Source organism: Ailuropoda melanoleuca, chromosome 10, assembly GCF_002007445.2.
Source record: "Ailuropoda melanoleuca isolate Jingjing chromosome 10, ASM200744v2, whole genome shotgun sequence".
In the NCBI taxonomy this organism is placed as follows: domain Eukaryota; kingdom Metazoa; phylum Chordata; class Mammalia; order Carnivora; family Ursidae; genus Ailuropoda; species Ailuropoda melanoleuca.
This window is the reverse complement of record NC_048227.1, coordinates 58,249,466-58,264,662: the sequence shown is the minus strand read 5'-3', so window position 1 is coordinate 58,264,662 and position 15,197 is coordinate 58,249,466. Positions and strand designations below refer to the sequence as shown.

The 15,197-nt window shown below is 36.1% G+C and overlaps 1 protein-coding gene across 7 annotated transcripts in view; it reads right to left on the bottom strand.

Annotated features, from left to right (window-relative positions):
• The window catches only part of AFG1L (AFG1 like ATPase), a 231,016-nt gene that overhangs the window by 98,883 nt on the left and 116,936 nt on the right, over positions 1 to 15,197 (bottom strand). For all 7 annotated transcript variants that reach the window (XM_034668945.1, XM_034668944.1, XM_034668942.1 and 4 more), the window contains one exon: positions 361 to 419. In XM_034668945.1, the coding sequence (XP_034524836.1) occupies positions 361 to 419 (59 nt within the window). The remainder of the gene's footprint in view (positions 1 to 360; positions 420 to 15,197) is intronic.

Sequence of the window (15,197 nt, the reverse complement as noted above, 5' to 3'; positions counted from 1 at the left end):
AAAGACCATTAACCTGAAAGAAACAGAGAACATTAAACATTTTTTTCAGAAATCAATGTATAAGGTTAAACATTCCACTATAATATTTATGAGCAAACCTCAAATTAAAATTTATAAATGCAAACTATCAAATGTTTCAGTTAGACAATAATTTAGACTATATTTTATAATTTCTCCTGTGTACACATTGATGAATACTATATAAAAAACATTCTTTTCTTCTTTAGTGTCTTTGACTGTAACTATCTAATATCAAAATGAATTTTACTTGAATGCAAGACCATGACAATGCTATAAAAGCCCTTAATTATCAATCAATACAATATTAATCAGTGAACACAAGTAAGTGATTTCCCTTACCTTTAGGACAGCAATGAATGGTATGAAGTTAGCTCTTTGGAGTCCATTTTTATAGAGATCTGAAAGAAAAAATTGCTATTAGCTTTTTATTTAGCCTAAATCTAATGTTAGCTCATATCTCAGTCTGGAAAATAAAGCCTTCTATTTATAAAAATGATAAACACGCAAAAGAAAAATAACCAAAATTGATTTCTATTCCGGTACTACACAAAATTCATTATATTCTTTTCTTTTTTTTTTAAGATTTTATTTATTTGACAGAGATAGAGACAGCCAGCGAGAGAGGGAACACAAGCAGGGGGAGTGGGAGGAGGAAGAAGCAGGCTCATAGCGGAGGAAGAAGCCTGATGTGGGGCTCGATCCCATAACGCTGGGATCACGCCCTGAGCCGAAGGCAGACGCTTAACCGCTGTGCCACCCAGGCGCCCCAAAATTCATCATATTCTTAATAAGAGGAAGAATTGACAAAATTATGAAAGAAAATCAAAAGACATTCAATCAAATTGGCTTTAAACTATAGTTTAAAGCAACAAAAGAATTTGGAAGATATCACAAATAATCCTAAATCAATAACTCAACATAAGATATTTTTTTAAACAGTGTGGAGGTCCCTTAAAAAGTTAAAAAATAGAGCTACCCTATGATCCAGCAATTGCACTACTGGGTATTTACCCCAAAGATACAGACGTAGTAAAGAGAAGGGCCATATGCACCACAATGTTCATAACTGTTCATAACAGCATTGTCCACAATAGCTAAATTGTGGAAGGAGCCGAGATGCCCTTCAACAGATGACTGTATTAAGAAGATGTGGTCCATATATACAATGGAATATTACTCAGCCAACAGAAAGAACAATTACCCAACATTTGCAGCAACATGGACGGGACTGGAGGAGATTATGCTAAGTGAAATAAGTCAACCAGAGATCATATGGTTTCACTCATTTATGGAACATAAGAAATAGCAGGAAGATCGGTAGGAGAAGGAAGGGAAGAATGAAGGGTAAACAGAAGGGGGAAATGAACCATGAGAGACTATGGACTCTGGGAAACAAATTGAGGGCTTCAGAGGGTAGGGTGGTGGGGGACTAGGATAGGCCGGTGATGGGTATTTAGGAGGGCACATATTGCATGGTGCACTGGGTGTTATACACAAATAATGAATCATGGAACACTATATCAAAAACTAAGGATATGGGGCGCCTGGGTGGCACAGCGGTTAAGCGTCTGCCTTCGGCTCAGGGCGTGATCCCAGCGTTATGGGATCGAGCCCCACATCAGGCTCTTCTGCTATGAGCCTGCTTCTTCCTCTCCCACTCCCCCTGCTTGTGTTCCCTCTCTTGCTGGCTGTCTCTATCTCTGTCAAATAAATAATAAAAAAATAAAAATCTTTAAAAAAAAAAAAAACTAAGGATATACTGTATGGTGACTAACATAACATAATAAAAATTATTATAAAAAAAGATATTTTCTTAAGTATTTAATATTTCAACATATAGAATTTTACTGGGAAAGGAATTATATTGCCCTTTATCTCAATCTATAGTAAAAATTCTCAGTACAGAATTAAAAGTGTGTAACAAGATTAGCCTTTTAAGAAAACACATCAATAGACAGAACTGTCCAAGTATTTGTATCAAGACCACATACTTAACATTAAGGTAAATGACACTAAGGGCACTTTACTTTAAAAGAAATTACCTAAAAATAAAAATTTCATTCTCAAAAGACTATAAATTCACTGCAGTTATAAAATAATAAACAGCTAGCATTTTTTGCCTTAGAATGGTGGTTTTTATATATGCATGTGTCACAGTGAATGTATGTTCAGACTTATACACACACATGAATAGACACTGTCAAGAGCAAATAAGCAGAAAGGGGTGACAAATTTTAAGCTTTGCATATTTTTCTTTATTCTTCCTTTTTTGTTTCTTTCTAAAAAAAGAAGACTTGGAATTTTATTCAAGAGATTGAAATGTTGTTGCATATAAAGCACTCCTTTTAAAAGTAAAATCTAAAGTAATGAGATTTTTTTTTAAAAGTATAAAACTGGGAGCAGTAAAAAGTGTTCTCAATAATAAAACCCATGATTTAGGTTATATATTCAATTTTCTTTTAAATATGCTTTATAGTGTCCTTTCTATATTTCCCTCTTTAGAGAAAATTTGGTAACTGAGATAGACTTCAACTGCCACATTTACTTATGGAAATAAAAGATGGTCATTAGGAAACATTTATTCTCTTTAGAAAAATATTCATCATAACATCATTACAGTGTAGAAACGTATTTGCAAAGCTCTTTGGTTAATTAAGGACAAGAGGCTTTAATTCCATTACATTTAATATATTTACTTAGGGATATTATAAAAGGTAAGATAATGCTGGCCAGGCTGTTGGAATTTTCAGATTCAAAGTAAGATCTTTCCTTTCCTATAATCAATACCTCAAATGAGTAAAATAGGTAAAATACAGGAAATGGGTTATTAAGTTAGGTATTTTCATAATCTTCTCTAATTATTAAGTTGTTGGGGAAGGTGCATAAAAACACTGCTGTATGATAAGAGTTGACAGCCATGATTGCCAATAAGTGGTAAAATTCAAAGATAAAATAGCCTTATTTTATTTATTTATTTTTTATGTAGGCTCCACACCCAACGTGGAGCTTGAACTCACGACCCCAAGATCAACAGTCACATGCTCCACTGACTGAGCCAGCCAGGTGTCCCAAAAAATAAGATAATATAAATACACTCAATGTTTATAGCAGCTTTATTTTTAATAGCTCCAAACAGGAAGCAATCCAAATGTCCATCATTAGGTGAGTGGATAAGCAAACTGTGGCATTTCTGTGAAATGAAATACAACTTAGCAATAAAAAGTAGAAACCATACTACACAACAAAACAGATGAAATTCAAAATAATTATGCAGAGTAAGAGGTCAGACCAAAAAAAGGGGGGGTACATACTTTGTGATTCCATTTATATAAAACTCTAAAAAAAAGCAAACTAAAGCTACAATAACAGAAAGCAAATTAGTGGTTGCCTAAAGAAGGGGCCAGCAGGACAACAATGACCGGGAGAGATGAAAACGGAAAGAGGAAAGTTTTGAGTGCGATGGAAATATTCATTATATTGATTGTGGTGGTAATTTCACAGAGTATACACATGCCAATATTCTGTAAATTGTACCCTTTCAATATGTGCCATTTATTGTATATCAATTATACCTTAATAAGTTCTTTCAAAACTTATTGGGAAAAATACCAAAATGAATATTGAAGAACACAATGTTACAGAATTAATGCTGAGATATTACACAAATGAAAAGTTTACCTATGTTAAGGTAACCTTTTGGTGTCACTTACAGAATATCTTTGCTATGAACATATAAGGCTCTGAGACGTAACTTAACAAGCGTGTACCTTTCAGTAGGTTCATGACAATGAAAAATGTAGAAAGGACCATTTCTAATATTCTTGATTGAAAGTTTCCACTTGTCAGCAAAGTTAAAATCAAATAATAATACCTTTCAGTCTTCAAGAGTCAATTTTTAAAGGGTTAACTTTAAAAACACTCTCCCTTTATAAGGATATATAATCCAAACTTTGTGCTCTGAGGAGTATTTTCTAAACAGAATTCTAAACAAAATTCATTTGGCTTGAAAACCTTTAGGTTTTTATAGGACACTTAAGTGAAAAAGAACTGTACTCATTAAATTGAAGAGTTTTTTGCAATTCAAATATTATGCTAATTATCAATGCAATAGATCCATCTCCTGAAATGTTACTTAGCTACCGTTTTTTTCATACTAGTTGTTTAATATTATTTTTCTCAGACATAAAGATTTTATAACACATTTATATCAACATTTGTCGTTGTTTACTAAATACCATTTAAAAATTCAGCAGAAGTTCTTGCCTACAATTTTTTAATGATCTCTAAACAGAGTTAAATGAGCACTTGGTCATATAAGAGAGAGTACTGAAATTATGGCACATTCATTTTTCAAGACTGGTAATAAGGACCTCTACATTCTCTACAGTGAATAACTATAATAATACTTACAGATGAAATACATGCAAAGAGGATTTTTAAAGTAATTACAAGTATCTAAATACTTTGGAGATGTACATGGATATACAGATTTTTCCTTAAAAATCCAAACATCGCAGAAGAGGTTATATAAAAACCTAATGGTAACCACATATCAAAACCACTAATAAATATGCAAAGAATAAAGAGAAAGAAATCCAAACACACCACTAAACAATTCAGCAAAACATGAAAGAAAGACAAGTAAGGATCAGAGAATGTCTTTACAAACAATCACAAAACAAATAATAAATACGTATCTATCAATAATTACTTTGAATGTGAATGGACTAAATGTTCCAATCAAAAGACACAGGGTGACAGAATGGATAAAAAAACAAGACCCATCTATACGCTGCCTTCAAGAGACTCATTTCAGACCAAAGACACTTGCAGATTGAAAGTGAGGAGATGGAGAAACATCTATCATGCAAATGGATGGCAAAAGAAGGCCAGAGTAAAAATATTCATATCGCACAAAACAGACTTTAAAACAAAGGCTGTAACAAGAGACAAAGAAAGACACTACATACTAATAAAGGGGACAATCCAACAAGAAGATATAACAATTGTAAATATTTATGCACCCAACATAGGAGCACCCAAATACATACAGTCAATAATAAACGTAATAACAGTAACAAAAATAAAGGAATTAACCGATAACAATACAATAACAGTAGGGACCTAAACACCCCACTTACATCAATGGACAGATCTTCTAAACAAAAAATCAACAAGGAAACAACGGCTTTGAATGACACACTGCAGATAGATTTAACAGATATATTCCAAAGATTCCATTCTAAAACAGAATATATATTCTTTTCAAGTGCACACAGAACATTCTCCAAAATAGATCACATTTTAGCCCACAAAACAAGACTCAACAAATTCAAGAAGATTGAAGTCATACCATGAATCTTTTCAGACCACAAGGCTATAAAACTAGAAGTCAACAACAAGAAAAAATCTGGAAAGACCACAAATACATGGAGGTTAAATAATCTGCTACTAAACAATGAATGGGTAAACCAGGAAATAAAAGAAGAAATAAAAAGTACATGAAGCAAATGAAAATGAAAAAAATGGTCCAAAACCTTTAGGATGCAGCAAAAGTAAGAAGAAGAAAGGTAATTTTCCACTAAGAGGAAAATTTATAGCAACACAGGCCTACCTCAAGAAGAAAAATCTCAAATAAACAACCTAACCTTACATCCAAAGGAGCTAAAAAAAGAACAAACAAAACCTAAAACCAGCAGAAGGAAGGAAATAATAAAGATTAATGCAGAAATAAATGATATAGAAACTAAAAAGCAAACAAACAAAAAAACAATAGAACAGATCAATGAAACCAGAAGGTGGTTCTTTGTAAAACAAAAACAAAAACAAAAAACAGTAAAATTGAAAAACCTCTAGCCAGACCTATCAAGAAAAAAAGAGAAAGAACTCAAAATCACAAATGACAGAGGAAAAATAACAACCAATACCACAGAAACACAAACAATTATAAAAGAGTATTATAAAAACCTATATGCCAACTAGTTGGTCACCCTAGAAGAAATGGATAAATTCCTAGAAACAGATAAACTACCAAAACTGAAACAGGAAGAAATAGAAAATTAAATAGACTGATAACCAGCAAAAAAAAAAAAAAAAAAATGGAATCAGTAATCAAAAAACTCCCAACAAAACAAAAGTCCAGGACCAGATGGCTTCACAGCAAATTCTACCAAATATGTAAAGATGAGCTAATACCTATAATTCTCAAACTATTTCAAAAAATATAAAAGGAAGGAAAACTTCCAAATTCATTCTATGAGACCAGCATTACCCTGATATCAAAACCAAATAAAAACATCACAAAAAAAAGAGAACTACAAGCCACTATATCTGATGAACATAGGTGCAAAAATCCTCAATAAAATACTAGCAAACTGAATCTAACAACACATTAAAAAAATCATTCACAATGATCAAGTGGGATTTATTCCAAGGTTGTAAGGGTGGTTCAATATTCACAAATCAATCAATGTGATACATCGTTATCAGTAAGAGAAAGGATTAAGAACTATATGATCATTTCAAAAGATGTAGAAAAAGCATTTGACAAAGTATAACATCCATTCATGATAAAAACTCTCAACAAAATAGGTTTAGAGGGAACATTCCTCAACATAATAAAGGCCATATATGAAAAACCTCACAGCAAACATCATCCTCAATCAGGAAAAACTGAGAGCTGTTTCCCTAAGGTCAAGAACAAGACAAGGATGTCCACTCTTACCACTTTTATTCAACAGAGTACTGGAAGTCCAAGCAATAATATAACAAAAAGAAATAAAAGGCATCCAAATTGGTAAGGAAGAAGTAAAACATTCATTATTTGCAGATGACATGATACTATATATAGAAACCCCAGAAGACTCCACCAAAAACCTGCTAAAACTGATAAATAAATTCAGCAAGGTTGCAGGATCTACAGAAATCTGCTGCATTTCCATAAACCGATAATGAAGCAGCAGAAAGAGAAATTAAGAAAACAATCCCATTAACAATTGCATCAAAAATAATAAGATACCTAGGAATAAACCGAACCAAAGAGGTAAAAGACCTGTTGAAATAACTTGAAGATGACACAAACAAATGAAAAGACATTCCATGCTCATGGATTGGAAGAATAAATATTATTAAAAATGTCTATATTACCCAAAGCAATCTACATATTTAATGCAATCCCTATCAAAATACCAGCAGCATTATTCAGAGAACTAGAAAAAACAATTCTAAAATTTGTATGGAACCGCAAAAGACCCCCAAATAGTCAAAGCGATCTTGAGAAAGAAAAGCAAAGCTAGAGGCATCACAATTCTACACTTCAAGTTATATTACAAAGCCGCAGTAATCAAAACAGTATGGTACTGGCACAAAAGTAGACATACAGATCAATAGAAGAGAACAGAAAACCCAGAAGGGAACCCACAACTATATGGTCAAATAATCTTTGACAAAGGAGGAAAGAATACTCAGTGGGAAAAAGTCTCTTCAAAAAACGGTGTTGGGAAAACTGGACAACCACACGCAAAAGAATGAAACTGAACCATTTTCTTATACTATTCACAAAAATAATTTCAAAATGGATTAAAGACCTAAATGTGAGATCTGAAACCATAAAAATGCTAGCAAAGAACAAAGCCAGTGACTTCTTTGACATTGGCCTTAGCAACTTTTTTCTACATATGTCTCCTGAGGCCAGGGAAACAAAAACAAAAACAAACTATTGGGACTACATCAAAATAAAAAGCTTCTGCACAGCAAAGGAAACAACCAATAAAACTAAAAGACAACCTATGGAATGGGAGAAGATATTTGCAAATGACATATCTGATAAAGAGTTAATTTCCAAAATACATAAAGAACTGACACAACTCAACACCCCAAAAATAAATAATCCAATTTAAAAATGGGCAGAAGACATGCACATTTTTCCAAAAAGATATCAGATGGCCAACACGTACCTGAAAAGATGTTCAACATCACCCATCATCAGGGATGTACAAATCAAAACTACATTGAGATATCACCTCACACCTGTCAGAATGGCTAAAATCAACAACACAAGAAAAAACAGGTGTTGGTGAGAATGTGGAGAAGAAGGAACCCTTCTGCACTGTTGGTGGGAATGCAAACTGATACAACTGCTGTGGGAAACAGTATGGAGGTTTTTCAAAAAATTATAAATAAACTACCCTACAATCCAGCAATCACACTACTGGGTATTCACCCAAGGAATATGAAAACACTAATTCAAAGGGATACATGCACCCCTATGTTTATAGCAGCATTATTTACAATAGCCAAGATATGGAAGCAGCCCAAGTGTCCATCGATTGATGAATGGGTAAAGAAGATGTGGCATATATACACAATGGAATATCATTCAGCCATAAAAAATAATAAAATCTTGCCATTTGCAACAACATGAATGGAGCCAGTGAGTATAATGCTAAATGAAATAAGTCAGAGAATGACAAATACCCTGTGATTTCATATATATATATGTAGAATTTAGGAAACAAAACAAACAAGCAAAGGGAAAAAGAGACAAATCAAGAAACAGAACCTTAATTACACAGAACAAACTGATGGTTACCAGAGGGAAGGTAGTTGGGGGGGGGTGGGTTAAACAGGTGATAGGGATTAAAGAGTACATTTGTCATGATGAGCACCTGAGTACCAAAGATGTATGGAATTGTTGAATCACTACATTGTACACCTGAAACTAATATAACACTATATGGTAATAAACCGCAATTAAAATAAAAACTTAAAAAACAAATCCAAGGGTCAAAACCAACAGGTTTAATGCTTATTTATATAAGTACATATCTGTTGAGAGTAAGAAAACCTTTAGGATCGATAATTAAAAGTTTTCATTTTAACACAATGAGATACCACCGCACACCAGTCAGAACGGCTAAAATTAACAAGTCAACAACAAATGTTGGCGACGATGTGGAGAAAAGGGAACCCTCTTACCCTGCTGGTGGGATTGCAAGCTGATACAGCCACTCTGGAAAACAGTTTGGAGGTTCCTCAAGAAGTTAAAAATATTATTGTTTTATATTCATTTCAACATACATTCATGAATTCCTACTACATAGTTATGCTGAAATGAGTGCTGAAGACGAAAGATAAAAAGAGGAACTAGGATTTACAGAATACTGACTAGGAGCCAGGCAATTTGCTAGGCAATGTATACAAATCACAGTAACACTATAAAGCAGATATTTCTACCTCCCTTTTATAGCAAAAGAAACTGATATTCATAGTTTCAGATAATTTGTTGAATTTCCAGCCAGTAATAGGTATACCTAGGAGTCAAGGTCTTCAATGATGTTAAAACTTGTGGACTTCTTCAGAACCATGTTGTGTTCAGCTTATCATAGCCGACAGACACAACCAGACTATAACCGTGATTCAAGGTAAAAAGGGAAAGAGGTATAAATATAATACACAATAGAAGCTATTCCTTTTATCATGGTTCAAAGGCAGCTTTACAGAGGTAACAGTGGCACTAGACCACCTTGGGAAAAAAAGCAGGGTGCCACCCAGCAAAGAGGAAGGAAGGGTGTTGTAGGCACAAGTGTCAGGATGAGCTCATGACTTTCTCTACCTTCTTTTCTAATAGTATACAATCTATTGTTCAAATAACACATTCTGAATCAAACTTTCTTGAATCCACTATGGTGGACAAAGTTTTAGAGTGCACCCCCCCAATCCCCAGACCCGGTATTATACCTTTGTGTAAACATCAGACACCAGGATCAAAGGACAGTTATCCCTGAGAACAGGAAAGTGCATTGAGTTCTACAATTGCCCCAGCTTGGTGCCTGGGGAAAGTTTATAGGATCCTGCTCAGAGTGGGGGAACCTAGGCAGCACCTGGCAGCCTCCCTGAATTAAGATGGATGAGAGTCCAGGGAAGAAAAGCAAGCAGAGTTCCCAGGGCAGAGTACCAGAGAAAAGAAAGCTGCCCAGTGGGAAAAGCTCTGGAGATCTGCTAAAGGTATCTATTGAGTCCTCAGTGAAGTACTGATCAGACAGACATGTGTGGGAGGAAACTACCCAAAGCCAGGCAAAAAAATATCTGAAAGTATTAGAGAAAACCATCCCTGGAGCTCACACATGGAATGGTGCCTGTCTCCACCAGTCAGATTGGAAAACCTCATAATTCATGGGGTACTGGGTAGAGTACTGAAAAGGATTTACCTTGCTGGTGAGAAAAACTAGACCTGACTAAATTTTGCTCTGTCCTGCTGTACAGAGCTTAAAGGCAATAACCCCCCCCCCACACACAAATCATACCATTTCTAAGAACAGGAAAAAAGCTCACGAGTATTTACAGGAATACAAAAATCTCCAGCACTCAACACAGTAAAATTTACACTGTCTGGTATCCAATAAGAAAGGACCAGGCATGCAAAGAAAAAGGAAAATATGGCCCATAACGAGGAGAAAAATCAATCAAGAGAAACAGACCTAGGATTGACACAGGTAATACATTTAGAAGACAAGTACATTACAGTTATTGCTGTATTCCATGTATTCAAGCAGCATAAAGAAAGATTGTCCCAATCAAATAGACACAGAAAACATAAAAAAGGCTTAAGATGAACTTTTAGAGGGGCGCCTGGGTGGCACAGCGGTTAAGCGTCTGCCTTCGGCTCAGGGCGTGATCCCGGCATTATGGGATCGAGCCCCACATCGGGCTCCTCTGCTGGAAGCCTGCTTCTTCCTCTCCCACTCCCCCTGCTTGTGTTCCCTCTCTCGCTGGCTGTCTCTACCTCTGTCAAATAAATAAATAAAATTTAAAAAAAAAAAAAAAAAAAAAAAAGATGAACTTTTAGAGACAAAAACAATATGTGGGGTGAATAATATGCTGGATGGGAATAACAGTAGATTAGACAGTGAAGAAAAATATCGGTGAATTTGAAGATGCTGCAATAGAAGATAGCCAAAATGAAGCACTGAGAGGAAGAAAAACTAAGAAACATTGAAGAGAGAATACGTGATCTGTGGCACAACTTTAAGCAAGTTAATATATATGTAACTGCAGTACCCAAAGGGGGAGAAGAGGAGAGGATATTTAAAAAACTTGAAGAAATAATGGTCAAAATATTTCCAAACTTGATGACAACTATAAACCCACAGATCCAATTTGCTCTATGAGGGCCAAGCACAACACCAAGGCATATTATAATCAAACTGCTTAAAAATGGTAATTAGAAGGGGACGCCTGGGTGGCTCAGTCGGTAAGTGTCTGCCTTCGGCTCAGGGCGTGATCCCGGCGGTATGGGATCGAGCCCCACATCAGGCTCCTCCACTGGGAGCCTGCCTCTTCCTCTCCCACTCTGCCTGCTTGTGTTCCCTCTCTCGCTGGCTGTCTCTCTCTCTCTGTCAAATAAATAAATAAAATCTTTTAAAAAAATGGTAATTAAAGGAAAACAAAAATCCTAAAAGCAGCCAGAGGAAAAAAGATACATTAAATATAAAGAAATAATGATGACAGCACCTTCTCACTGGAAACAGTGGAAGCCAGAACACAGTGAAGCAAGACCTTTAAAGGACGATGGAAAAAACAAAACTGTCAACAAAGAAGTCTATCCTGAGCAAAAGCATCTTTAAAAATACAGATTTTGGGGGCGCCTGAGTGGCTCACTCAGTTAAGTGTCTGACTCTTGCTCTCAGCTCAGGTCTTGATCTTAGGGTCATGAGTTAAAGTCCTGAGTTGGGCTCCATGCTGGGCATGAAGCCTACTTTAAAAAACAAAACAAAACCCAGACTTTTTGTGACATTCAAAAGCTGAAAGAATTCATCACCAGAATACTAGAACTACAAAAAATCTTAAAAAGAAGTCCTCTGGCAAAAAAATATTAGATGGAACCCTGTAATACACAGAGGAATTAAGAGCACAAGGAATGGTAATTATGGCTAAATATGAAACTTTATTATTATCTAAATCCTTTTTTAAAAAAGATTTTATTTCTTTATTTGAAAGAGAGAGAGCATGAGGAGGGATGCAGAGGGAAGGGGAGGAGAGGGAGAAACAGACATCCTGCTGAGCAGGGAGCCTGATGCGATGCTCGATCCCAGGACTCTGGGATCATGACCTGAGTCGAAGGCAGCCGCTTAACCAACTGAGCCACTCAGGCACCCATAAATCCTTTTTTTTTAAAGATTTTTATTTTTAGGGGCGCCTGGGTGGCAGAGCGGTTAAGCGTCTGCCTTCGGCTCAGGGCGTCATCCCGGCGTTATGGGATCGAGCCCCACGTCAGGCTCCTCTGCTGGGAGCCTGCTTGTCCTCTCCCACTCCCCCTGCTTGTGTTCCCTCTCTCGCTGGCTGTCTCTATCTCTGTCGAATAAATAAATAAAATCTTAAAAAAAAAGATTTTTATTTTTAAGTAATCTCTATACCCAACATGGGGTTCAAACTCACAACCCTGAGATCATGAGTTTCATGCTCTTTCAAATGAGCCAGCCAGGTGCCCCTTATCTAAATCCTTTTAAAAGATAACTATTTAGGGGTGCCTGGGTGGCTCAGCTGGTTAGGAGGCAGACTCTTGATTCAGCTCAGGTAATGATCTCAGGGCCATGAGATACAGGAGCCCCCACCAGGCTCCATCCTCAGTGTGGAGTCCGCTTATCCCTCTCCCCCCTCCTCTGCCCCTCCAACCCCTGCCTCCCCCACCATTTGTGCTCTCATGAGCTCTCTCTCACTCTCTCTCTCAAAAAAAAAATCTTTAAAAATTTTTAAAAATAAGGGCGCCTCCCTGGCTCAGTGGTTAAGTGTCTGCCTTCGGCTCAGGTCATGATCCCAGGGTCCTGGGATCAAGCCCCACATCAGGATCCCTGGCTTCTCCCTCTACTTCTGCCCCTCTCCTCTGCTCATGCTCACACTCTCTCCCTCTCTTTCTCTCTCTCAAAAAAAAAGCTTAAAAATTTTTTAAATAGATAACCATTTAAAGCAAATATAACAGTATATTTTGGCATGTATAACATGCAGAAGTAAAATTATGAACAATATGACAAAAGCTGGAAAGAAAAAAATGGGTGTATACTGTTAAAAGTAAGGTTCTTACACTATACTAGAAGTGGTATAACATCACTTAAAGGTAGACTGATAAGTTAAAGTTTTATACTATAATCCCCAAAGCAAACCATAAAACCTTTTCTAAAACCTCATAAAAGTGAAATTATAGAGTATATATTATATGGTATAAGGCTTCTTTAACTCAGCTTGTTTCTGAAATTTACCCATGTTGTTATGTGTTTATTCCTTTTTATTGCTGAGTAGTGTTCCATTTTACTCATATGCTACGGTTTCTTTATCCATCCTCTGGCTGATGAAAACCCGAGTTGTTTCTAGTTATTGGCTATTATAAATAAAGCTGCTAGGACCATTCTTTTTTTTTTTTTTAAATGTTCAATTAGTCTATATACTGGCTAATAGAACCATTCTTGTACAAGTTTTTTTTGTCAACTTTTTTCCTTCCCATTTCTATGGGTAAATATCTAAAAGTTTAACTGTTGTATCATAGGGTTAGAAGTATCTTTAATTTCATAAGAAAATGTCAAACCTTTTTTCAAAGTGTCTTACACTCTACATTCCCATCAACAGTGTAGGAGAGTGTTAGTTGCCCCACATTCTCATCAGTAGTGGGTTCTGCAAGTCTTTTTAATTTGAGTCACTGCGGGGGGTATGTATTATGATGTTTCACTGTGCTATTAATCTGCATTTGCCTGATGACTATTTAAGTTGGCATTTTTGCATGTGTCTCCTAGCCAAAAGAAGTGCCTGTTCAAAAACTGGGCCCAATTCTTATTAGGTGGTTTATTATTGGCTTTTAAGAATTCTTTGTATATTCTGGATTCTATTCCTTTATCAAATATATGATTTACAAATATTTTTTCCCAGTCTGAGGCTTGCCCATTCATTTTCCTAAGGTGCTTTTGAAGGAGCAGCAGTTTTTAATTTTGTTGAAATCTAATTTATCATTTTTTTTAATAGTACTGCTTTCTAGGACTTGTTTAAGAAATCTTTGCCTACCCCTAAATCATGAAGGCATACTTCAATGTTTTTCTCGAAAAGCTTTATAATTTGTTTTTTTGATTTAGGTCTATGATCCATCTCAAATTAATTTTTATGATACATGAGGTAGGGGTCAAAGTTCATTTTTTCCCATAATGATATCCAAATATTCCAGCATCATTTCTTTCCCCAACAGACAGTCCACTGCCTTTGTCAAAAACTCAAATGATCAGGGGTGCCTGGGTGGCTCCGTCGTTAAGCGTCTGCCTTCAGCTCAGGGCGTGATCCCAGGGTCCTCAGATGGAGTCCCGCATCGGGCTCCCTGCTCCACTGGAAGCCTGCTTCTTCCTCTCCCACTCCCCCTGCTTGTGTTCCCTCTCTCGCTGGCTGTCTCTATCTCTGTCAAACAAATATATAAAATCTTAAAAAAAAAAAAAAAAGTCGAATGATCATATAAGTAGTTATCTCTTTCTGAGCTCTCCATTCTCCATTCCAATCATTAATCTCCACTGATTAATTTTTCTATCCTATGACAATACCACACATCTTAATTTTTTGTAGATTTCTAGTAAATCTTGAAACTGTCCCTCAGCTTTGTTGTTCTTTAAAAAAAAAAAATTGGGGGGGGGGGAATGCCTGGGTGGCTCAGTTAAGCATCTGTCTTTCACTAAGGTCATGATCCCAGGGTTCTGGGATCGAGTCCCGCATCAGGCTCCTTGCTCAGCAGAGAGCCTGCTTCTCCCTCTGCCTGCCTCTCCCCCTGCTTGTGCTCTCTGTCTCTCTCCCTCTCTCTCTCTGGCAAATAAATAAAATCTTTAAAAAACAATTTTTTTAAGTAGACTCCATACTCAACGTGGGGCTTGAACTCACGGCTTTGAGATTAAGAGTCATGTGCTTTTTACCAACTGAGCCAGCCAGGTGCCCCAACTTTATTCTTTTTAGATTGTTTTGCTTACTCAAGGTACTTTTCATCGCTATATAAAACTTGTCAATTTCTACCCCTCCAAAAAGCATGCTGGGGTTATGACTATGATTGCACTGAATCTACAGATCAATTTAAGAAGAAGTGACATTTTTTCTAATATTGAATGTTCCAATCCAAGAAAATGGTATATCACTTATTTAGGTCTTTAATTTTTCCCAGCAAT